At 36.2% G+C, this 24,357-nt stretch overlaps 1 protein-coding gene across 10 annotated transcripts in view; it reads right to left on the bottom strand.

Moving 5' to 3' along the window:
* R3HCC1L (R3H domain and coiled-coil containing 1 like) overlaps window positions 1-24,357 on the bottom strand; it is a 104,101-nt gene that overhangs the window by 26,375 nt on the left and 53,369 nt on the right. For 5 of the 10 annotated variants that reach the window (XM_050802873.1, XM_050802871.1, XM_050802874.1 and 2 more), the window contains 2 exons: window positions 2,653-4,451; window positions 1,205-1,246 (listed from right to left, as the gene is read on the bottom strand). In XM_050802873.1, the coding sequence (XP_050658830.1) occupies window positions 1,205-1,246; window positions 2,653-4,437 (1,827 nt within the window). In that variant the 5' untranslated portion in view covers window positions 4,438-4,451. Of the gene's footprint in view, window positions 1-1,204; window positions 1,247-2,652; window positions 4,452-15,651; window positions 15,764-24,357 lie in introns of all 10 variants that reach the window. The other 5 variants (XM_050802869.1, XM_050802868.1, XM_050802878.1 and 2 more) reach the window with 3 other exon arrangements.

Raw genomic sequence — 24,357 nt, 5'->3', positions numbered from 1 at the left:
GTTGCAGTTCTGGGAGCTCAATAATGACCTACTTATACTCTAACCCCCTAAGGCAGTTTTGGAGGTTCAAATGTCACAGGAAATTGCTTCACAAGCCAATGGCTGTCACACCTTGCTCTACAGCATACCTGACCATTAGAAGTATTAGACATACCTCCATATGTCTAGCTGTTATCATATCAAGAAACAGGCCAGCTGGGATGATAGCCAAAAAACCTTTGGTTGGAAAGGTTTCAAGGTAGGCAGGCACTCACTCTGGTTTAGCACTCAATAAAGTATGTTTGGAGCAATAAAAATAATAAACCAGAAGTCATCAAAGGGTTATTAATGTTGCTGGATTTATGACATCTTTTAATAACATTATCACTATTACATTTTCTAAAACTCAAAGTAGAAGAGCCCATAGTTTTGCAGTTGGATCTGCTACTTGCATCCTCAATTTCCTTCCTTCCTGCTCTTATTTATGCTCATTCCTCAACACAGACTCTACTCTCTTCCAAGTACCTCCAAACATAAGCCAAACACAACAACCAGACACTGTCCAACTTCAGCTTAAAATACTGTATTATCTGTTTTCCTCCCAATCCCAGCTTTAGGTCATCCCAATGTCCTTTTTAACTATATTACTATGCTCCTCAAAATACTGAGTTGTTGCCTAAATTATTTTACACCTACTCTAAACACTGCAAAGACCTGAAAAACTGAGTTGTACACCTGAACTCCCCCTCTTCCAATACACAAGCCATATCCATAAGCTACCCCACCGAATCCAAGTTCCAGCCCCTGATGTTTTGAAAGCCCCTGGAGGCCACCCTAAAAAGACAGAGTCCCCAACTCTGCCCTATCAACTCCATCCATTGGATAAATATTTACTGAGTACTACACCATGTGTAAAAGGCCATGAGAGCCATGCTCTTCTTTTGGAAGAAGCTGTTCATCTCTCCTCCATGTTCATGTGCTCTCTATTCCTCATGCAGTCCTTTCACCAATTCTTGCAAACAATGTTTCTTTTCTCAGTCTAAAGCCTTCTCTCAATGCTTTAATTCTTAATAACATCTCCATATTCACCTAGCTTCCCACCTTATTATTATTTCTTAACCTGATTTGGATCTCAAACCTCTACTGAACAGTATGTTTCTAATTATGGGCTGACAGTCATTTGTAGTTCCCCACTCACATTCTCATATAGATTTAAGTGTATTACCTTTGAGCAGTAGTTCTCAAGCTTTATGTGCATCAGAATCACCTGAAAAAGTTGTAAATAGTTTGCTGGGCTAAATAAATTGCATTTCTGACAAGTTCCCAGATGACACCCATGCTGCTGATCTAGGGACCATACTTTGGAAATCACTGCCTTTGAGAATCTGATGAAAGCTATGAAAAAACGCACATACGTACATATAATTTTGCATGTAATTTCAAGGGGCTCATGGACGCTCACTCATAGATATTCTCTGCTCTATATTTTGTTCTGAGGAATGTTTAAGATACAGTGTTTCCTGACCTGACTGTAGGATGTGCTCGTTTGTGGTACAGGGAAATTCTTTCTCTGCAAACACCTCCCATGAACGAGGTGGGATGCTTGGTATTGGAAAGTCAGTTCTGTCCAATGAGCTGCCCTCTTCAGTATCATGTGGCTCGTTTACAGGCATGTGATAATTTTTCTATACTTCTAGCTTAATTCTCAGAAACAAAAGACTCATCACTTAGTAATTCAAAAGGGTCTTTGGAATGCCTCAAAAGAAACCCTTTAGGTGAGGAAATGGTATCGTAGAAAGAACATAAACATTGGATTAAGAGAGAACTAGACTGAAATCTTGATTCCGCCTTTCCTAAAGGTGTGACCACCAAGCTTCAACTTCCTCATTTATAAAACTGGTGCTCTTATAGGAAAAGAATTTTTTCCCTTCCAGGCAAAGGTTATGTGAACCAACTACAGGGAATGAAAGAGGGAGTGGTTCTACTAGTTAAAACCAGTGATTCTTATTTATGGTAAGGAATTTAAATGTTGGATACAGAGTAAACATTTAAATTAAGAAAACAAAAAGACTGAACTAATTTCTAAGATGCCTCAAATCTAACATTTATTTATGAATTCTAATTGGCCAGCATATCATTATTCACTTACATTTTCTATTTATGCTAAATAGCTAATTCATTCTTCAATTTAACCCAGTATAAACTCCTTAAAAAACAATGATACTTTCTTGTATTTTACCTTTCCTTTCTCTACTTCCTTCCCTCTACAGTGTCTAACATTCCAACATCCACAAGAAAATAAAATATAAATAACAATAGTAATAAATTATTCTCCTTCCCTTAAATAGGCCCATGTAAAAGATACCTTGTTAAAACAGAAAAACCTTTTTTAAGAAGTTTTCCTTTGTATTTCCTCAACAGATAGCCAAAATCCATTAAATTCATCTTTATTCAATAAGATCTCCCAGGGCTTGGCTATTATAGATATAGCTCAATGCTGTATATTTTATTTTTTAAAGATCTATCAGATATTCTCTTCTCAATCTACAAGTCTATTAGTTTATTGCAGGAACTCTCAAATATCAGTGAATGTGCATCAATGTCTATCAATATTACCACTGAAATCCTAATTTATAAACTGTCTAAGCATCAAGCAATTTCAATTAAACATACCTCTTGTAGAAGACGTGGATCCAGGCAGTCACCATCATCGTTAAACATAGATTCCCAGCTCTCCTCAGTGGCAGTAATTCCCTCTGTGTGAGAAGTTTCATTTGCTTTTGGTTCAATGGATGTTTCCACAGATAATGATTCCCTATCAGGAAAAGATACACCAAATTCTACATTCTCTGAGACATCTTGCTCTTTTGTTTTGAACTCTTTGGCAGTTCTTAGTTCGTGCGATGCTTCTGTTGTATCACCAGCACTACCCAGATCAATGCCCACGGCACTGTCTGAAAGTACTTTTGTCCCATTTAACATACTGAGTTCAGAGTCCAAAAAAGTGTTATAATTACTACCAGCAATCTTTTTTATAGGTAAGGAGGAAGCACAATCTGACAAGCTCTCTATCAACTTTCCTGTTGACTCTGTAAAACAAGATGAAATACTCTCAGCATAAACACCTGAGCAAGCAGTCAGGTTGCTGAAATTTTCAGTGTCATTCCCACTTCCAGCTACATGAAGAGGGATTGCATCTGCACTCATTCCTATAAACTTTGAGAAACTTCGTGTATTATTAGAGATCTCATCAGCTATTCTAACTGCAACTACATAAGAGCTATCAACAGTTACATGATCACTACAGGACGTAACTGTGGTGTCCATCATACATGCTTTATTGGTAATGTCACCTACATTCTTAAATTCATTACCTCTATGTGTTTCATGAGCAAAGACAGTTGTATCAGGAGGTTCGTGTTTTACATGTAACTCATCAGCAGTAATGTCATTCTTCTCACATTCTCTAATCATCACTGGACTAACAGTGTCATTTGTGCTCTCTGACAGAGAGATGTGACCCATAGTTTCAGGAATGGAATCTGTATCTTTTTGATCTAAGATGAAACCTGTACTATTGGCTATACCACCTACATTCTCAGCTTCAAAATCTATGCAAGTTTGATCAAAGACACCATCTGGACTTCCAGGAACAGAAGTAGTGGTGATGCCTCCGCTGCCGGGCTTCAATATTCCATCTGATGTTTGCATGCTTTGTTGCACAATTTCAGAATCAGAGCTTAGTTTTATTGGTACAATCATATTCTCAGGTTTCATGACAGAACTAAAAACTCTAGGAAACTCATATAGTATCTCCAAAACCTTGGTATTAGTTTCAATTCTGCCTTCCAAATCTTTGTGTTCAAATGTTTCCCCATCAGGTTCATGCCTACTGAAGTCACAGAATTCCAGATTTTGGAATGGTTTGCTTGGAACCTGAGCCTCACTGATTTCTGAACAGGCCTGTGACAGAAGTATCCTCTCATGTCCTGTCACATCTGTAGTTTCAACTTCCAAACACTCCACTTTCTTTGGTTTACAATGTCTCTGTAAAGGTGCATTAGTTATAACCCCAGCATTTGGGGCTCCCTGCTGATGTCCTTGTGATAATACTTCTTTGGATTCAGTGGTTCCTCTCTTAGAACAAACTCTATTTGTTTTTTGAAGGCATGTGTCCTTTCTTAATTTTGTTGAAGATTTTTTTCCTTCTCTACAGTTATGCTCCTTTCTATCAGGATTGATACCTAGTCTTCGAGCCTCTGGTTTGTCTCTAAAGACTTCTTTTTGGGAGAGAGAGCTTTCTTTTTGCTTTTCTTTCACCACAGAGTTAGGTGAACCACAGCTTTCTTCTTCATCACCTGTCCTAAGGAGTACTGCACCCCTTCGAGCTTTAGGTACATAAAGTGCCATGTCAGGCCTTCTGGCTCGAACTCTGCATCTCTCTCCTTCTTGCTGCATGGCATCAACACAATCTGCAAGAGAAGAATGATTTAATTATCAGACACTAATTACAATGTATTGAACCAAAGATTTTCTTTTTTCTTTTTGAGACAGAGTCTCACTCTGTCACCCAGGCTAGAGTGCAATGAAGGGATCTCAGCTCACTATAACCTCTGCCCTCCCAGGCTCAAGTGATCCTTCTACCTCTGCCTCCCGAGTAGCTGGGACCACAGACACATGCCACCGTGCCTGGCTTTGTGGTTCTGTTTGTTTGTTTTTGTATTTCTGGTAGAGATGGGGTTTCGCCATGTTGCCTAGACTAGTCTCAAGCCCAGGCTGAGCTCAAGGCAATCCACCCACCTCAGTCTCCCAAAGTGCTGGGAGTACAGGCATGAACCACTGTGCCCAGTCTTTTTTTTTTCCTTTAATTTTTTGTTTTTGTTCAACATAAATATATATGCACATAAAGTGATTTTTGAGAGTAACTTGAATGTTGGCTAGAAAATGAAATGACTTATCAGAGAATGCTTTCTAGAAGATGTTGCTTTTGATTTAATATTTTTTAGAAAAGAGAAAGTAGTGAAAAAGAGAAAAGTATTATTCTATTAATACCATTTAGTCAAGTGACTTGCCATGAATTTCCCTTGCTTCCAGCAGTAATAAAACAGATCTGGCTAGGATGAAGGAGGGTAGAAGACGGAGGAAACTGTGATGAGACAATTCACTCTAGTAACTTCCTGACAACCTCCACCATGGTAGCTCAATGGAATTTAACAAGAAGAAATATAACAAAAGTTAAACCTTTATCTACTATCTACTAAACACAAGAAAATGTGCTAGGGAATTTCATATTGAATTATTCTTTTAATTTTCAAAATAATGCTATGAAGTAGGGATAAGTTTGTCCAGGACAGAGTAAGGAGGTGCAATACACAACAGAGAAACACTCACATACATGCAGATGCACCCACTGTTAACATTTCACAACATACATTTCAAAAGGAGATAATGAGAAGGTAGAGAGGAAAAAAGGCTAACACATCCTGTCCACTCTATTCCAGACTCCTAAAATTTCACCTGGTCCAGAATACTTCCTTGGTGAAAAAGCTCTATTCTCATGGCACAGGTTATTTTCCTTTCAGCCCAAGTAATACCGTGGCCCTGATCATTAAGTATCTCCAGTGATTATCTTGTTCTTTTTCTCTTTTGATATCTTAGTTAATATCTAGCCCAACATTCTTCATGTATTTTATATATTCCATTTGAGGAAGAATATGACCTTAACATTTAGCCATGCCAGGATTTTTCAAAAAACGCCTAATTACTGATTTTTCAAAAAATGCCACACTAAGTACTGAAGTGTGTTTCATAGGAAGGGATACCAGAGACATAGCACACCTGGATTACAGTAAATAAAACAACTGACAAAATATATCATAATGAACTTCTGGATATAAAATGATGAAATGGGGATTACTTAGCAAAACTGATAAGTGGACTCACAAAAGATTAAACAACAAAAAATAATGGGTAGAAATGAATTTAGAGATTAAAGGATTATATAGCCCTTTGAAATTCAACATTTTATACAATAATTTAGATGTAAACAATAAACAGAGTGCTTATCAAATCTGCAACTGACATAAAAATGACAGAATACCAAAAATTAAAAAATTAAAATTCAGTATCATTTCTATAATCTGAAATGCTGTACTGAAAGCAATATGAAGGTATAAAACAGTAAACGCAAGGATCTCTTTTGGAGTTTTTTTTTTTTTTTTTTTTTTTTTTTAAAGAATCAAACAGAAGACAGAAGATGTGACTTCTGTACAATTTGCATAAAGAAAGACCTAAAGGCTTTTATTTTGTTCACAAGGTCAATAAAAGCCCCAAAATAGTGATGTGATGTTTTAAAAAGGCAACACACTCTTAGATTACAGAGTTTAGAAAATATGTCACACAGTGTAGAGCTAAAAGAACTAAAGGTATAACTCTTGCCCAAAGAGCCCAAAAAACCACAGCTAACTTTATACCTGAAAGATTGGCCGCTCTATAAAAGACACAAAATTTCTTGTTTATGTTTCTATGTTTCTCCAGAAGTCAGTACCAGAACCAAATGTTAGAAATAAAAAGAAAACAAAATTTAGTTCAATGTAGGAAAGAATTCTACTTCTAGATTTCTCCAATGTTATTATCAGAAAATGAGCTCTATCTCTAGCAGAATTTAGATAAAGGCTGGATGACTGACATATACTAGAGAAACTCTAAATTCTATGATTCTATTTCTAATCTGCAATAGACCTATCAAAGGCCTCAAATTATCTACTTTAAAATTATTATGTGCCACAGTTAATGACTTTACAAATTCAACCTTTTTTTCTTAAATAATGCTCACATACAGTCATACTACTACTTCCTGTAGCTGAAAATCAGTATAATAAATTTGTATTACTATCTATTTTCTACAAAAGCAATGATTTCAACTGTGCCATGACTAGCAGTGTGCTGGCAAATATTCAGCAATCAGCTTCCCAAGTGGCCTTCGTAGTATTACTTGATGTTTTTCTTTATGTCATTGATGTCAATGATATGAGTGACTTCTTAGCTGAAGTAATCATTTTTTAATAATGGAAGAACATATACTTTTTTTTAGTTACAATATAATAGCTAAAGGCATGATACATTTTTATTAGCAGCATTCTCTCTCTCACTTTAAGTACAATCAAGAAATAATAAATAAAGTCCTATTTATGGCATTTGACAATCTCTGTAGTGTAAATATTCTTGCCATAGCTAATTTCTAGTTATCACTATGACATTACCAAACACAGAGTTGGGGGGAAAAAATGTACAAAAGCACACCATTATAAGTATTTCAACCAGAGTTAGGATATACTTACATAAATAACTTCAAAAGCATAGATCATAATAAAATGTAGTAAATAATTAGGAAGTGAGGAGTTTGGAGTATTTATTAGCTTTTAAAAATGTAATTTTAACAGTAAGCCTATGTTCTTTAGTTTTTAACAATAGCTGTGCTTAACAATCAGTTTGAAGAATTCCTAAAATTTTAACCATCAGTTCTCAGGCCAGTAGGAGACACTCCAATCCACCACTATGCCCATTCTTTCGTAACTCACACACAAAAAAGGAGAAGCATCCCCATTCTTGTGGACTGTCAAGATACAGTAGTCCCCACTCTTACCTGCGCAGGGGATATGTACCAAGATCCCCAATGGATGCCTGGACCATGGATAGTACCAAACCCCATATATATTGTCTTTTTCTACACATACATACCTATGATAAATTTCAATTTATAAATTAGGCACAGGAAAAGATTAACAATAACTAATAATAAAACAGAACAAGTATAATATGTAATATTGTTACATATAATATATAAAAGTTACATGAATGTGGTCTCTCAAAGTATATTATAGTATGCAATATTTTCACACCATGGATGACTACAGGAACTGAAACTATGGAAAGCAAAACCGTGGAAAAGAGGAGAACGCTATACTGCCAATTTAATTTAAGGCCTTGTTGCATTTTTATGAATTTCTTTTGCAACTACAGGCATGAAAGGCTTTTCACATTGGGAGTGGGGCTGCCTGCCATACAATTTTTAAAAATGTACCTTGAATTAAACTTTTCCCACCCTGCTACCTGCTATTAGCACTTGATATTCTCTCTCTCTCTCTTTTTTTGAGATGGAGTTTCGCTCTTGTTGCCCAGGCTGGAGTGCAATGGCGCGATCTTGGCTCTCCACAACCTCTGCCTCTTGGGTTCAAGCTATTCTCCTGCCTCAGCCTCCCAAGTACCTGGGGTTACAGGTGCCCACCACCATGCCTGGCTAATTTTGTATTTTTAGTAGGGATGGGGTTTCTCTATGTTAGTCAGGCTGGTCTCAAACTCCCGACCTCAGGTGATCCGCCCGCCTCGACCTCCCAAAGTGCTAGAATTACAGGTGTAAGCCACCGTACCGCGCCAGTATTTTCTCTCTTTTAACACAGTTTTAACTTTTTTACAATGTTCTAAGTGCTTTTTATCCATCTAATTTGCTTCCTAACTAGACAGAATCCATTATTTGGGGTGCATTTTGCAGCTAATTTATCCTTGAAGGACCATCAGCATGCACTCTGTTCAAAAAAATTACACTTTCTAAAGGGGATAAAAATTCAGATTCCTTCATAATGGAGGTCAGTCAATTGCTAACGCATGCCTTTAAAATATTTTAGGCCAAATCATTTTTTTATATTATACTGTTGAACACTGGGATCATACCTGAGCACCTGTCCAATTGCTTCTACAGTTTCCAAGGCTCCCTGAGAGAAAATATTGGTAACTTCCTTTAAGTACCTCTCTGATCCATCTTCATGAGAAATTGAACAAGCACAAAATAAATTGAGCTTTCATATTTTCACAACAGAACGTCAACGGTGTTTGTCCCATATTTGGTGTCTAAAACATATGGATCCCTCTTCAATCAACAACTGAGTATTGGCACTTAAGGCACTCATTGGGTAATTCAACCATGAATTGATTTAATCCAGTATTCACCAAAGACTCACATGAGACATCTGATATTTGAGAGAAACTGCCTAATGGGCATACTAACTATTCATTCTTCTAGAACAAATTTGGTATTTGTTAGTTCATCAGAATGCACCATAGCTAAACTATATATATTGTCTTAACATTTTATCTGGGAATAATTTCATACCTATAGATGTTACAAAAGTAAAAATAATACAAATAGTACCCTTACACTGTTTACCCATATTCACCAATGGTTAATATTTCACCCCATTTATCATTTGCAATCATGCATATTCCTCCTCCTCTTCCTCTCTTTACATACACACACACACACACACACACACACACACACACATGCACGCAGTTTTTTTCCTGAATATTTTTGAGGGCAAATTACAGACATCATGGCCCTTTGCCCTAAACACTTCAAAGTATAATACATTTCCTATAAATAGGGATATTCTCTTACAGAGCCACAACACAGTTATCAATGTCAGCATATTTAACACCAATAAAATACTTTCATTTAACATAAGTATTCCAATTTTGTCAAGCAATCTTGTAATGTCCTTTATAGAATATTTCCCTTTCCATACAGGATCCAGTTAGGGTCAAGTAGTCCCTTTAAGTGCCAGGTGTCTTAGGTTTCCGACCTTCTAGAACACCTCCACAGTGAAAGCTGTCATTTATGATGTTGACATTTTGGGAGAACAGCTCCCCTTCCACTCATTTTTTTTTTCCTGCGACAGAGTCTCACTCTGTCACCCAGGCTGGAGTGCAGTGGTGCAATCTCGGCTCACTGTAACCTCCGCCTCGCAGGTTCAAGTGATTCTCCTGTCTCAGTCTCCTACATAGCTGGGACTACAGGTGCCCACCACCACACCCGGTTCATTTTTGTACTTTTACTAGAGACAAGGTTTCACCATATTAGCCAGGCTGGTCTTGAACTGCTGACCTTATGATCTGCCTGCCTCCGGCTCCCAAAGCGCTGGGATTACAAGTGTAAGTCACCGCACCCGGCCCCCACTCTATTTTTTAAGAGAATGCTCCTATGTAAGGCATGTCTGATGTCTTCCCGTGATGAGACTGAGGTTACACATTTTCAGTCAGAACACTTTATGGTGGTGATGTGTCTTTAGGGCATCACATCTTGAGGCACATGATTTCTGCCTGTCCTTCAGTGATGCTCTTAACTTTGATCATCCAGTCCAAGTATTGTCCGATTTTTCTACTGTATAATTACTACGTATTTTCTCCCTTGCAATTAATAAGCAGTGTGTGGGGTAGTACTTTAAAAGCATGCAAATTCTCTGCTTCCTCATCAAAATCAGGTAACATCCTAAATCTGATTATTCTTATCTGATTCCATCTTTACTATGATGGTTGCAAAACACATGATTTTCCAACTTGAGGGGTCCCTCCACATTTACCAGTCAGGCCTTGGAATTTTTCTGAAAGCAAAAGTAAATCATTTATCTCAGCTCACTACAGATGTTAACATTCCCTAAATAAAAATTTAATGTTAAAATCTCAGCCAGAGGCATGCGCCTGTAATCCGAGTTACTTGGAAGGCTGAGGTGGGAGGACAGTTTGAGGCCAGGAGTTCAAGGCTGCAGTGTGCTATTACTATGCCTGTGGATGAACAACCACTGCACTCCAGGTTGGGAAAGGTAGTGAGAGCCCGTCTCTTTTTAAAAAAAAAAAACTAAAATCTTATCTTTCATAGTCATTGGTCAACATAGAAAATATCTATCTGAAAAACATTTCCTAACTTTTGCAAAATCAAAGCTAAAGGCAACTATCATCTCTTCAGTGTCTCACTTATAAAACAAAGGAAAGAAAGCATGTCTCTGAGACAAAGTCACATAGTTCCTTTACCAGACATAGCATAACATATGTCCCATTCTGCTTTCTTTTCTAGAAAACACAGAATTAAGTTTGGTGTTCAAATGCAATGACTAGTCCATCTCAGGTGTCTGATAATATTTGCTTCTCTGTCCCTTTATAAAGTCATCTCCAATTCCTTTGGGAAGGAGGCAAGGCACATGGGAGGGTATGGAAGGAAAGCAATTTTGTGGAAAATACTTAGACAATATATTTATTTCAAATCTATTTTCTGAATAGTATCTTTAAGTTTTATCAGCTTAAAGTTGTTTGAATGATGATATATTCTTTGGAATTACAAAATGTCTCAAATGAGGAATTCAGTATATTGAGTTCTAATCCTGGCATCCTCTTCAAATGATATGCAAAAAATTATGCGACAGAAAGATATTTATATAAAGCATACACTACCAGACCATTACCAGACCATTACAATTCTCATACATTTAAATGCCAATGCAAATATCTTGAATGTTAAGATTCAACAGACAGGCTTTTAATTCAAGATGACAGATTAAGCACACAAGTAAACCCCCCTAAAATGGATCCACATCTACATGGAATTCATTTTATAATAAATGTGGCACTTCAAATCAATGGAAAAACATGGAACATTCAATGTCAGGACAAATGGCTGGCTGTTCATTTGGCTTGTCAATATTGAGGGATTTGCATGTATATTCAAATGAGACTGGTCTATGATTTTCCCTCCCAGTACTGGGAGTTATATGATTGGGTTACCAAGGTTACTGCAAGACACACTATATAAGTTAAAGATTTATAAAATAAGGCTGGGTGGGCTTACTGTTGGTAGAATTCCTTGGCAGCACTGTCTGGGACTCATACTTTTTGGTGAAGATGTTTAAAAATGATTCGTTTTCTAAGGTCTATTCCAGTTTCTCTTTCTTCTTCTAGAAAATCTGCCTTTGACCTAGCTTTTCAAATTTATTGATATAAAAGTTATTCACAATAATTTCTTGTTGTTGCTTTATCTCTGCTGTATGTCCCCTTTTTTGTGCTTAATATTATTTATTTGGACTTTCTTCCTTTTGTGTTGAGCAGTCCCGACAGAAGTCTACTTTATAAGTCTTCAATAGGCCAGATTCTATACTACAAAAGTTACTGCTCCAAGCCTTAGTTTACTTAATGCATAAAATGGGGATAATAACAGACTTATAGGCACACTGAGCAGATTACCTAAAAATACGCATGTACAGAAATTTGCCAGGCATGGTAAAAGTCTCCATAAAAGTCAGCTATTACTACTTAAATGGACATTGAATCCCTGAAGTTACAAGTTTGCAGAGGGAGTCAAGGCCCTTATGATACATCAGTATTCTTAATGTCCCCTGATATCTGTTTCTACTAGACACTAACACCTACTGCAACCATGTTTCCTGGTTTTGTTTATCAATTTCTCACTAATGGCCTAATGCTGTAAATAACCAATTATACAAAGTAAATACAATGCAACTCAGTTGTAATGTGGAAATACAAACTCTCAAAAGAATGCAGGATTTCATAAAGTCTATGAAAATAATATTAGAAAATGCTCATCTCACAGCAAAATCCTTGGATTCTGACAGAATCAAACCACTCAACAACTAAAGATAGGACAATTCACTCAACAACTAAAGGACAATGACAGTAAGAATTAAGAAAGGGGTAAGAAAATATCTTGAGAAACTGGTGAAACCCTCAAGAGTTTTGATAAAACTGATGTACAACTCTATTTTATATAACAAATGCTAGATAAATGAAACACAAAATGAAGGATGCTATCAGACAATTATACAATTTTACTGGAAAAATTATGCCAAGAAGGTATCACATCATTCTTTGTTAATTCTGAGAATTAGCATAGCTGCAGTTACAATTAAATTTTGTTAAACATATAGAAAAATACATATACTAAAATGTTTTCATTTCTGAATACTGTCCCTAACAAATCTTTTTCATTAATAACTAATAAATCTTGTCTCCATTTTTAATAGGTTTACTTTTAAGAGGTATTTTCCAAATACTAATTTTCTCAATTAGCAAGAATTTCTCTTAAGTGTATATTCCTAACGAGGAAAAAAAAAGCTATTATCTAAACTGCTAACACTGATTACAACTGGGAGAGCCGGAACTGAAAGAGGAAAAAGAATTATAAAGAATTATTATCTTTTGATACAACATATGCCACAGTATTGTTTAAATGTTACAAAAAGAACAGGCAGTACTCTTGTAATTAAAACAAAATCACTAAAATTTAAAGATAAGCTATTGTTTTAGCCATAATAGGACATTACTATAAACGTGTAAGAGAAAGCAAAGGCAATGAATATTGATAAGCAGATATTTATTGGACAAAATTACTGTAAGCAGGAAAATGATGACAGGACAAAAGAAGAAACTCTTTAATATACTCAGGAAAATGTAACAAGCAGCACATAAATTATTCCATGTTGGACAGATACTCTCAAATGCTGCAGAATGCCGAGCAACCTCTACTTTTTAGTTTAAGAATGATCTAGGACTATACTGTCCAATTAGTCACAAGTAGCTATCAAGCACTTGAAGTGTAGTTAGTCTAAACTGATGTGCTGTGCATATAAAATACACTTGGATTTCAAAGACTTTGTACAAAAAAATACAAATTGTCTATTCCTTTTATACTCATTATATGTTGAAATGATACTATTTTGGATATATTGCTTTAAATAAAACATTAAAATTAACTTCATTTGTTTACTTTCGTACTTTTTAAAGTGGCTTCTAGAGAATTTAGAATCACATATGTGGTTCACATTTGTGGTCCACATTAAATAATGCTAATGGGTTAGCACTGGTCTAAGATCTTGCCATATCCCTAATGCCACAGGACAAATACAATCTGCTTTTCTCCTTCTGTTTTGTTGGCTTCAGCAGCATGGGAACATACCAAATCAAGAAATCAACTAAACCATGAATGTACAGATAAGCTTATCTGCATACAAACACTTTAGTTCATAATGATTTTTTTAAAGGATCCAAAGAAGTAAAGTCTACTCATGTTCCATAAATCAGAAAACAAAACCAATTAGATAACAATCTGAGAGGTAAAAGTCAGCTCCAACAAATTTAGGAGCATTTTTCACAACTTGTTATTTTTTTTTCCCCTGAAAATCAAGGCTTTTTATGTATGTTTGAAACTGTGGAAGGCCCTAAATTTCAAATCATTTCTTTGCATATTAAAAAAAGAACTTCTTTGGTTTCACTACACTACCAAGAGCATTCTCTCTTCTCTTTGGTCTCCTTACAAACTGGCAAAACTAAGAGATGTCCTGGTCCTTCCATTCAGCAGTGTATATGTCCGTTTGTAAAGGAATGGAAGTATCTTAAAGACAAATTTAGTATGTTTGTAATTAGGTGTAGTATTAAAAATTATATTAAGTGATACAAGTAAACCATAAGATTTCTGAGCACTAAGATAATTATATACTTCTAAATTCTAGCCATCCTCTCAAAAAAAAAAAAAAAAATTCGCTGCTCTCCTCTCCCCAACTTCATAGTTTGGTGAACAGTATCACTGTCAGCCCAGTTGTTCAAGCCAAAACCCAGGAAGTCACTACCCCTGATATTTCAATCAATTACCAAGTCCTATTCATCTGCCTCTACACTGCTTCCAGTGACTTTCTAAAATACCAATCAGATTCTCCTGTTCATTTCTCTGTTCAAAATTCTTCAGTGGTTTTTCACACACAAGCTTTTTTGCATAGCAAATACAATCCTACATAATTTAGCTCTATTGCCACTCCCAAAACTTCTTATCTGCCCAGTCTCATCTCTGGCTATTCCTAATTTCAGACTTTATATTCCATCAATTCCAACTTCTGGTAGTACCAGACACATGCCCAGCTGACCTCTCATACCTCTGTGGTTTGAAGCATACTATTTCCTCAGTTGGATGTCTGCCTGATAGTCTCCTATTTATCCTTCAAGTCTCACGTGAAAGGTTACCTTTTCTGTAACTTCATTACTGACTCTCCTTAATAGTCTAAGCTCCTTCCTGTAAGTTTCCACTATACACACATCTTTACATACATACACTTTCATTAAAGCAATTAACATATTGCTTTATAGTTAGTTGTTTGCACATCTGCCTCTCTTCTTCAGTGTAGAGTTAGTGTCTTTTTGTCTTTGTATCTACAATGCCATAGCACTGCATTTGGCACTAAATAAATATCATTTATTTATATCACTAAATATTCATTCATTCCACAAATATTTATTAACTACTATGTGCCAAGTCCCATCTCAGGCATTGGGAACACAGTAATGAACAAAGCTCCTGGCCTCATGGAGCTTACTGCTGAAGACAATCAATCAACATTTAAACATATCCTATAATGTATAAGGCTACAGAGTAAAATGGAACAGAGATGAAAATACAGAAAACACAGGGAAGACCATGTTGTAAAGTGAGGAAGACCACTCTGAGGAGTTAACACCTGAGCTGATGCTTAAACTGAGTCAGAGAGACACATAAATTATCAGGGAAAAGAGAAATCCAGGAAAAAGAATGAACACGTGCAAAAGCTCTGAGGCAGGACAATTTTGGCATGGACAAGAAGTAACAGGAAAACAAGTGTGGTATCAGCAGAACAGGAAGGGGTGGAGAGGCTGGGTATGGTGGCTCGCATCTGTAATCCCAGCACTTTGGGAGGCTGAGGCAGGTGGGTCACCTGAGGTCAGGAGTTCAAGGCCAGCCAGGCCAACATGGTGAAACCTCTGCTCTACTAAAAATACGAAAAATTAGTAGGACATGGTGGCACACACCTGTAATCCCAGCTACTTGGGAGGTAGGAGAATCGCTTGAACCTGGGAGGTGGAGGTTGCAGTGAGCTGAGATTGCGCCAATGCACTCCAGCCTGGATGACAGAGTGAGAGCCTGTCTCAAGAGAAAAAAAAAGGGCGGAGAAGTCAGTAAGAGAGCTAAGGGACAGAATGAGTAGTGGCTAGTAGGTTATGTCAAGAGCTTTGGATTTTATTTCAGAGTGCTGGGGAATTATTGGAAGGTTTCAACATGATCTGACTTACTTTTGCTAAAGATCATTCTAGCTAATATGTGAGTACAGGGGAACAAGAGTAGAAGGAAGGAGACCTGTTAGGAAATTATTGCAGCACGTCTAGGGTGGTAGCAGAGAAGGTCATAAGAAGTGGTCAGATTAATCATAGAATCTGAAAGCAAAGCTAACAAAACTTGATGGACTGATGGTATGAGATATGAAAGGAAGAGAGGAGAAACCCTTTTTCTACAAAAAAATACAAAATTTAGTTGGACATGGTAGCATGTGCCTTACAGTCCCAGCTACTCAGGAGGCTGAGGTGGTGGAACACCTGAACCCAGCAGGTTGAGGTTTCAACCCTATCTCACATAAATAAGTACAAATAAAATAAGATAAATGCTGTTGGAAGACCAAGTAGGACGAACTCAGAGTTTCTACTGGATTAGCAAGATGGGGCTGTTGGTAACACTGGAATGCTTCATGGAACTAGGGAGATAAACATCCCACTGGAACAGTCTAGGAAGCAAGTATGAGGGGAGGAAGACTAATCCAATAGGAAGGTAAAAACTGATGATGTAAATGGGAGATAAATGGGTTAACTGTAATAAAGGCATAGATAAAAAAATTTTAAAACCTGGAACAAAAAGTGAGCAACTATGAGATTAGAAATTCTAACAATACCTGCTTTGTCATACCTTTATTAGAAATGCAAGGGTAGTATTAAGTAGAATATAGTATTTTGCACTCCTCTATTATTCACCACATGTCAATTAAAGCACCTTGAGACTCAGTATTTATACACAAATAAAGGTCACATATTCAAAATCTTCCTTAAAAGCTATTCTTGACTTAGCAAAGTTCGGTATTAAAGCCTGGACAAAATCAGTTCTCCAGTCATTTGAATTCAGTCTAAGGAACACATATTTAAATAAACTCTGCTTCTTTAGCAACAGCCAGTATACAGTTTTAGAGTACTGGCTCACTTTATGGATGTAGCAGCTAATATTTACTGATGAATTTTTATACAGTGCTTAGTGTTCTGATGACGAAACTAGATACAAAGTTATTTTACTTGGTCACTACAGGCTACTTGAAGAATGAAGTCTCCAAGTCAAAAAAGATGGGGTTTAACAGGGTACAGTTTTAAAAATAATAGATGGCTCAAAGGTCTACAATGGAAGGTATAATCTACTTTTAGGAAAAGTTTTAACAATATAAAGCTAACAAAAAAAGGGTTTGTTTGTTTTTGTATTTTAATTCAAAAGGACTTTACAATAAACCTAAAAGCAAAAACTAAAAATCTGTATTCTTATTCCAGAGAAAACCACTGATAACATTTTGTTTTGTATGCTTATTGACCTTTTGTGCATTTTCTGTAGTAAAAAAAAACCATAAATTTACCTCTTCACAATTTTCAAGTGTATAGCACAGTATTTTAACTACATGCACATTGTTGTACGACAGATCACTAGCACTTTTTCATCTTACATGACTGAAACTCTACACTCACTGAATAATTCCTCGTTTCCTTGGCAACCACCATTCTAGCTTCTGTTTCTATGAGTTTAATTCCTTTAGATACCTCATATTAGTGAAATTATGCAAGTATTCATCTTTTTGTGATTGGGTTATTTCACTTAGCAAAATGTCCTGAAGGTTCAACCAGAGGCAGCATGACAAGAATTTCTTCCTTATAAGGTTGAATGATATTCTGTTTTATGTATATATTGTATTTTCTTTATCCATTCATCCACTGATGGACACTTAGGTTCCACATCTTGATTACTGTGAATAATGCTGCACTGAACATAGCAGTGCAGATGTATCTTTAACATCCTAATCTCATTCCCTCTGAATATATACCCAGTAGTGGGACTGCTGGATTATATAATAGTTCTATTTTTAATTTCAGGAAGAATTTCCATACATTTTCCATAGGAGCTGTGTCACTGTACAATTCCACCAACAGTGTGCAAGGGTTCCAATTCCTCTACATCCTTGTCAACACTTGTTATTATTTGTTTCTTCTTTGATGGTGGCCATCTTAACAGGTGTGAGATAATATCTTATCGTGGTTTTGATTTGCATCTCCCTAATGATTAGTTGTATAGAGCATCTCTTCACATGCCTGCTGGTCATGCACATATCTTCTTTGGAGAAATCTCTATTTGGGTTCTGCCCATTTTTTATTCAGATTATTTGTTAATGAGTTGTCAAGTTCTTTACATATTCTCAATATTAACCCCTTGTCTAATACATGGTTTACAAATATCTTCTCCTATTCCTTAGGCTGTGTTTACACTCTGATGATTGTTTATTTGCTGCATAGAAGATTTTTAAGTTGGATGTTTTTTACTTTTTTAGTTTTTTAAGTTGGATGTACATGTTTTTGCTGCTTTTGCTACTTGTGCTTTTGATGTCGTATCAAGAAACCACTTATAATTCCAATATCATGAAGCTTTTCCCCTGTTTTATTCTAGGACTTTCACAGTCTCAGTTCTCATATTTAATCCATTTTTAATTAAATTTTGTATATGGTAAACCTCATTCTTTTGCATGTGGATATCCAGTTTTCCCAACACAATTTACTGAAGAAACTATCCTTTTTTCCATTGTGTAGTCATGGTACGCTCATCAAAGATCATTTGACTATATGTGTTTATTTCTGGGCTCTCTAGTCTGTGCCATTGGTCTATATGCCTGTTTTTATGCAAATACCACACTGTTTTGATTACTATAGCTTTGTAATACGCTATGGAATCAGGAAGTGTGAGGCCTCCAGCTTTGTTCTTCTTTCTCAAGACTGCTTTGGCTACTCAGGCTCCTTTGAGAGTCCATATGAATTTTAGGATGGTTTTATCTGTTTCTGCAAAAAACGCCATAAGGATTTTGCCAGAGATTGTTCTGACTTTGTAGATTGGACAGTATGGACATTTTAACAATATTAAGTCTTCCAATCCACGACATATTGCATCAATATTCATCAGGAACATTGGTCTTCTTGTACAGATTGAGCAGCCCTAATACGAGAATCCTAAATCCAAAATGCTCCAAAATCCGTAACTTTTTGAGCGCTTACAGTGCTTAAAGGTCATACTCAAAGGAAATGCTCATTGGAGCATTCTGAATTTTGGATTTTTGGAGTAGAGATGCTCAACCAGTAGTATTTGTCTGGCTTTAGTTTCAGCATAATAATATCAAAGGTATGTTTTTCCATTTTTTTGTATCTTTATTTCAGCAATGTTTTATAGTTTTCAATGTATGTCTTTCCCCCCAATTAAGTTTACTCTTATGTATTTTATTCTTTGTGATGCTACTGTAAATGAGATTATTTCCTTAATTGTTAGTGCACAGAAACACAACTGATTTTGGAGAGTTGACTTTGTATCCTGCAACTTGGCTGGATTTGTTTATTAGTTCTTAAAGGTTTTGCTTTTTTTTTTTTTTTTTTTAAGAATCTTTAAGGTTTTATACATGTAAAACCAAGTCATCTGTGATTAGGGATAACCTTACTTCCTCCTTTCCAATTTGGATGCTTTTTATTTATTTTTCTCGTCTAACTGCTCTAGCTAGGATTTCTATTACAATGTTGAAGAAAGTGATGAGTGGGCATTCTTGCCTTGTTCCTGATCTTAGAGGAAAAACTTCATTTTTCACTAATGATTATGTTAGCTGTGAGCTTTTCACATATTACCTTTACTATGTTGAGATAATTTCCTTCTATTCCTAGACCGTTGAGTGTCTTTATCATAAAAAGTTATGTTTTGTCAATGCTTTTACTGAATCAATTGAAATGATGTGATTTTTGTCCTCAATTGTTAATATGGTATATAATCTATATTTATTGAGTTTCATATGTTGAGCCATCCTTGCATCCCAGAGATAAATTCCACTTGGTCATAGTGTAAGATCCTTTTAATGTGTTACTGAATTCATCTTGCTAGTATTTTGCTGGAGATTTTTACAATATTCATTAGAGATATTGGCCTGTAGTTTTCTTATAGTATCTCTGGCTTTGGTATCAGGGTAATGCTGACCTCATTAAATGAGTCTGGAAGTGTTCCTTCCTCTTCCATTTTTTTGGAAGAATTTAAGAAGAATTGGTGTCAATTCTCCTTTAAATGTCTGGTAGAATTCCCCAATGAAGCTATGTGGTCCTGGGCTTTTCTTTGCTAGGAGATTTTTTATTACTAATGGAATTTCCTTACTGCTTATGGGTCTGCTCAGATTTTCTATTTCTTCATTATTCAGTCTTGGTAAGTTTCTAGAAATCTATCAGTTTCTTTCAGGTTAGCCAATATGTTGGCATATAATTGTTCATAATAGTCATTTATGATCCTTTGTATTTCTGTGGCATCAGTTGCAATGTCTCCTTTTTCATTTCTGACTTTTAGTTGAGGCTACTCTCTCTTTCCTTAGCCTAGCTAAGGGTTTGTCAATTTTACTGATCTTATGGTCTTTTCAAAATGCCAAACTATTAGTTTCTTTAATTTTTTCTATTATTTTCCTATTTTCTATTTTTTTTATTTCTGCTCTATATTATTTCCAAGACCTTCTTTTCTTAAGCTTTGTAAGACTTACCTAAAAGCACAGGTTCCTAAGCCAGTTTTTCCAATTTTTTTCCTGCATTCCATAGTAAGAAAAGCATTTCATATAATAACACAGTAAATAGACTCATACATATACGTGACTTAAAAAAAAAAGTCCAGGCTGGGCGCAGTGGCTCACACCTGTAATCCCAGCAGTTTGGGAAGCCAAGATGGATGGATCACCTGAGGTCAGGAGTTCAAGGCCAGCCTGGCCAACGTGGTGAAACCCCATTTCTACTGAAAGTACAAAAATTGGCTGGGCATAGTGGCGGGCACCTGTAATCCCAGCTACTTGGAAGGCTGAAGCAGGAGAATTGCTTGAACCCGCAAGGCAGTGGCTGCAGTGAGCCGAGATCGTGCCACTGCACTTGAGCCTGGGCAATACAGTGAGACTCCATCCTTACCTTACACCTTATACAAAAATTGATGCAAGATGGATTAAAGACTTAAATGTTAGACCTAAAACCATAAAAACCCTAGGAGAAAACCTAGGCAATACCATTCAGGACATATGCATGGGCAAGGACTTCCTGACTAAAACACCAGCAATGGCAACAAAAGCCAAAATAAACAAATGGGATCTGATTAAACTAAAGAGCTTCTGCATGGCAAAAGAAACTACCATCACAGTGAACAGGCAACCTACAGAATGGGAGAAAATTTTTGCAATCTACCCATCTGACAAAGGGTAGATAATATCCAGAATCTACGAAGAACTCAAACAAATTTACAAGAAAGAAACAACCCCATCAAAAAGTGGGCAAATGATATGAACAGACACTTCTCAAAAGAAGACATCTATGCAGCCAACAGACACATGGAAAAAATGCTCATCATCACTGGTCATCACAGAAATGCAAATCAAAACCACAATGAGATACCATCTCACACCAGTTAGAATGGCAATCATTAAAAAGTCAGGAAACAACAGATGCTGGGGAGGATGTGGAGAAATAGGAACACTTTTACACTGTTGGTGGGAGTGTAAATTGGTTTAACCATTGTGGAAGACAGTGTGGCGATTCCTCAAGGATCTAGAACTAGAATTACCATTTGCCCCAGCAATCCCATTACTGGGTATATACCCAAAGGACTATAAATCATGCTACTATAAAGACACATGCACACATATGTTTATTGCGGCACTATTCACAATAGCAAAGACTTGGAACCAACCCAAATGTCCATCAATGACAGACTGGATTAAGAGAATGTGGCACATATACACCATGGAATACTATGCAGCTGAAAAAAAGGATGAGTTCATGTCCTTCGCAGGGAAAAGGATGAAGCTGGAAACCATCATTCTCAGCAAACTATCACGAGGACAGAAAACCAAACACCACATGTTCTCACTCACAGGTAGGAACTGAACAATGACATCACTTGGACGCACAGCGGGCAACATCACACACCAGGGCCTGTCAGGGGGTCGGGGGCTTGGGGAGGGATAGCATTAGGAGAAATACCTAATGTAAATGATGAGTTGATGGGTGCAGCAAACCAACATGGCACATGCATATACCTATGTATCAAACCTGCAGGTTGTGTACATGTACCATAGAACTTAAAGTATAATAATAAAAAAGTCCATACAATACTTACCCTTAATGTAGGCACTACTCTTACTTTTAATCTAGAATTCTTCTTCACCTTTTACAATTTAAGGCTTTTAAAATTCTTATAATTTAAAATCAATTTATTCACTAAGTTGATTTCACCTGAACAAAAGTTTTAAAATACTATTCTAAACAGTATATTCAATGTCAGAAATGCATACGACAGGCATAGAAAACATTTTCTGTTTCAAGTAATTTGTAATTCTGGTTGTAGAGCAAGGTAAAAGAGAAAACATGAGTAAAAAATTGGAAGATTCTTTGGCAGTATAAAATCAGAATAATAAAATAATAAAATTAAAAATATACCCAATCCTTTCCACACTTTCAAGGTCTTCCCACTTCCAATGTCAATCACAAGTACAGTACAACTGGCCCTCCATATCCGTGGGATCCATATCTATGGATTCAACCAACTCACAGATGGAAAACATTCAGTTAAAAAAATTTTACATGTTAAAAAATTCATGTAAAAATATTTTAATTACATGTTAAAAAATATTCAGTTAAAAAAATCTGTACATGTACTGAACATGTATAGATTTTCCTTGTTATTATTCCCTAAACAATAGAGTCTAACAAATATTTACCTAGCATTTATATTGTATTAGGTATTATAAGTAATCTAGAGATGATATAAAGTAAAAAGGAGGATGAACATAGGTCATATACAAATACTGCCATTTTACATCAGAGACTTGAACATCCTCAAACTGTGGTTTCCAAGGAAAGTCTCAGAACCCATTCTCCAGGGATACTGAGAGTCAACTGCATTTGCAATCAAGAAACCAAGAAACGTCCTTCTCTTGGCATGGGAGCTTCACTTTAAAAGAGATTCAATACAAACACAGCACAGAGGCACTTGTGTGCAATATAATAACATAAAAAATTATACTGGGACAGCAGAGAAATGGCTTCATATTTTAAAAACTATAAAATCTGCTAATGAACCACAACTGATTCTGCTGTAGTTTTCTTAATGCATTCTTCCGTAAATGCAGGTGCACTAGTTATTATAATACAATGATATATTTCACACTTGAAAACACAAAATAATTCCTATATCTGCTTGGGGATTCATTTTTACTTCTATTCAAACCAGGTTACACAAAATATATATTACAATTTAAGTTGACATAATAAGACAGTAATTTCTAAAATTAAAGTCTATAGTGAAAGAAATTACTTTATAGGTCTTCTCTTTAACGTATCTGGACTAAAGAGAAATAAGTTTTTAACCCGGGTAGACACTCATTATTGAGAGACCTTACATAGATAGACCTTACTAAAAGGCATTCAAGAAATACAATCACTAGTAGAAAGCAGAATGAGAAGTCAAACAGTTCTGTTCAAACCGCCAAACTGTGCCATGTATAAGGTGATGACTCAAGGCCTTCTTCATTGTGAAAGGCTGTCCTCACCCCACATGTAATGCACAGCTGTACTACAACCTCCAGATCACTATTTTTTTTTTCAGTAGAGTACCTGATTTTTATTGTTTCTTTCTCTTTGCCATCTCTCACTTTTTGCTACTCTAGGCATTTCTATTTCTCTCAACCTAAAGGGCACTACAAATTCCAGAGTGTTTAAATTACATACAAAGTAACAATAAAAGGCTTCTAAATAAGGATCTGAGGTGTTTCCTAATTGAGCAAAGTATATGAACTTAAAAACACAACCTTTATATTTATTTTGGCCACTTACCAGATCTTACTTGCTCACCTGACAAATAACTCACTTGACTATTTTATGTTCAAAATAGTAGCATTTCATTTGATTCTCCCAACAACCCTATGAAGTGGAGTTATTACTAGTCCAATTCGACAAATGAGAAAACTGAGGCAACGAGGGTGTTAAATTGTGTCCCCCAAGGCCAAGGGACTAGAATATGGCAGAGGATTATCTAGATCCTAACCCAGATACTCTGAGTCCAATGTTTGTGCTCATAAATGCCTGTGGCAATATGAATATATCAGTGTGGTTAGTACTCCCCACTTAAATATCTTTAACAATCTTATGGGAAAAAAATACAGAAATAACTATATCAATTACTTGATGTCTAGGAGATGAGAAGCCCTATAATTGCCTCCTTTCACCTCTCCAAAAGCTACTCTGAAAGACATAACTGAGGCAGAGAAATGAAAAGCCAAAGGAACACCAATGGGTCAACAAAGCTGATAAGGAAGTTTTCCAGGGTCTAGCCTTATTTAGCATTACGCTGAGCCTATCCTATAGTGGATCCAGACACAGGACTCTCCATTGCCATTTGAA

Source organism: Macaca thibetana, chromosome 9 (assembly GCF_024542745.1).
Source record: "Macaca thibetana thibetana isolate TM-01 chromosome 9, ASM2454274v1, whole genome shotgun sequence".
In the NCBI taxonomy this organism is placed as follows: domain Eukaryota; kingdom Metazoa; phylum Chordata; class Mammalia; order Primates; family Cercopithecidae; genus Macaca; species Macaca thibetana.
The sequence above is the reverse complement of the archived record's forward strand: the minus strand, read 5'-3'. Positions and strand labels throughout refer to the sequence as shown.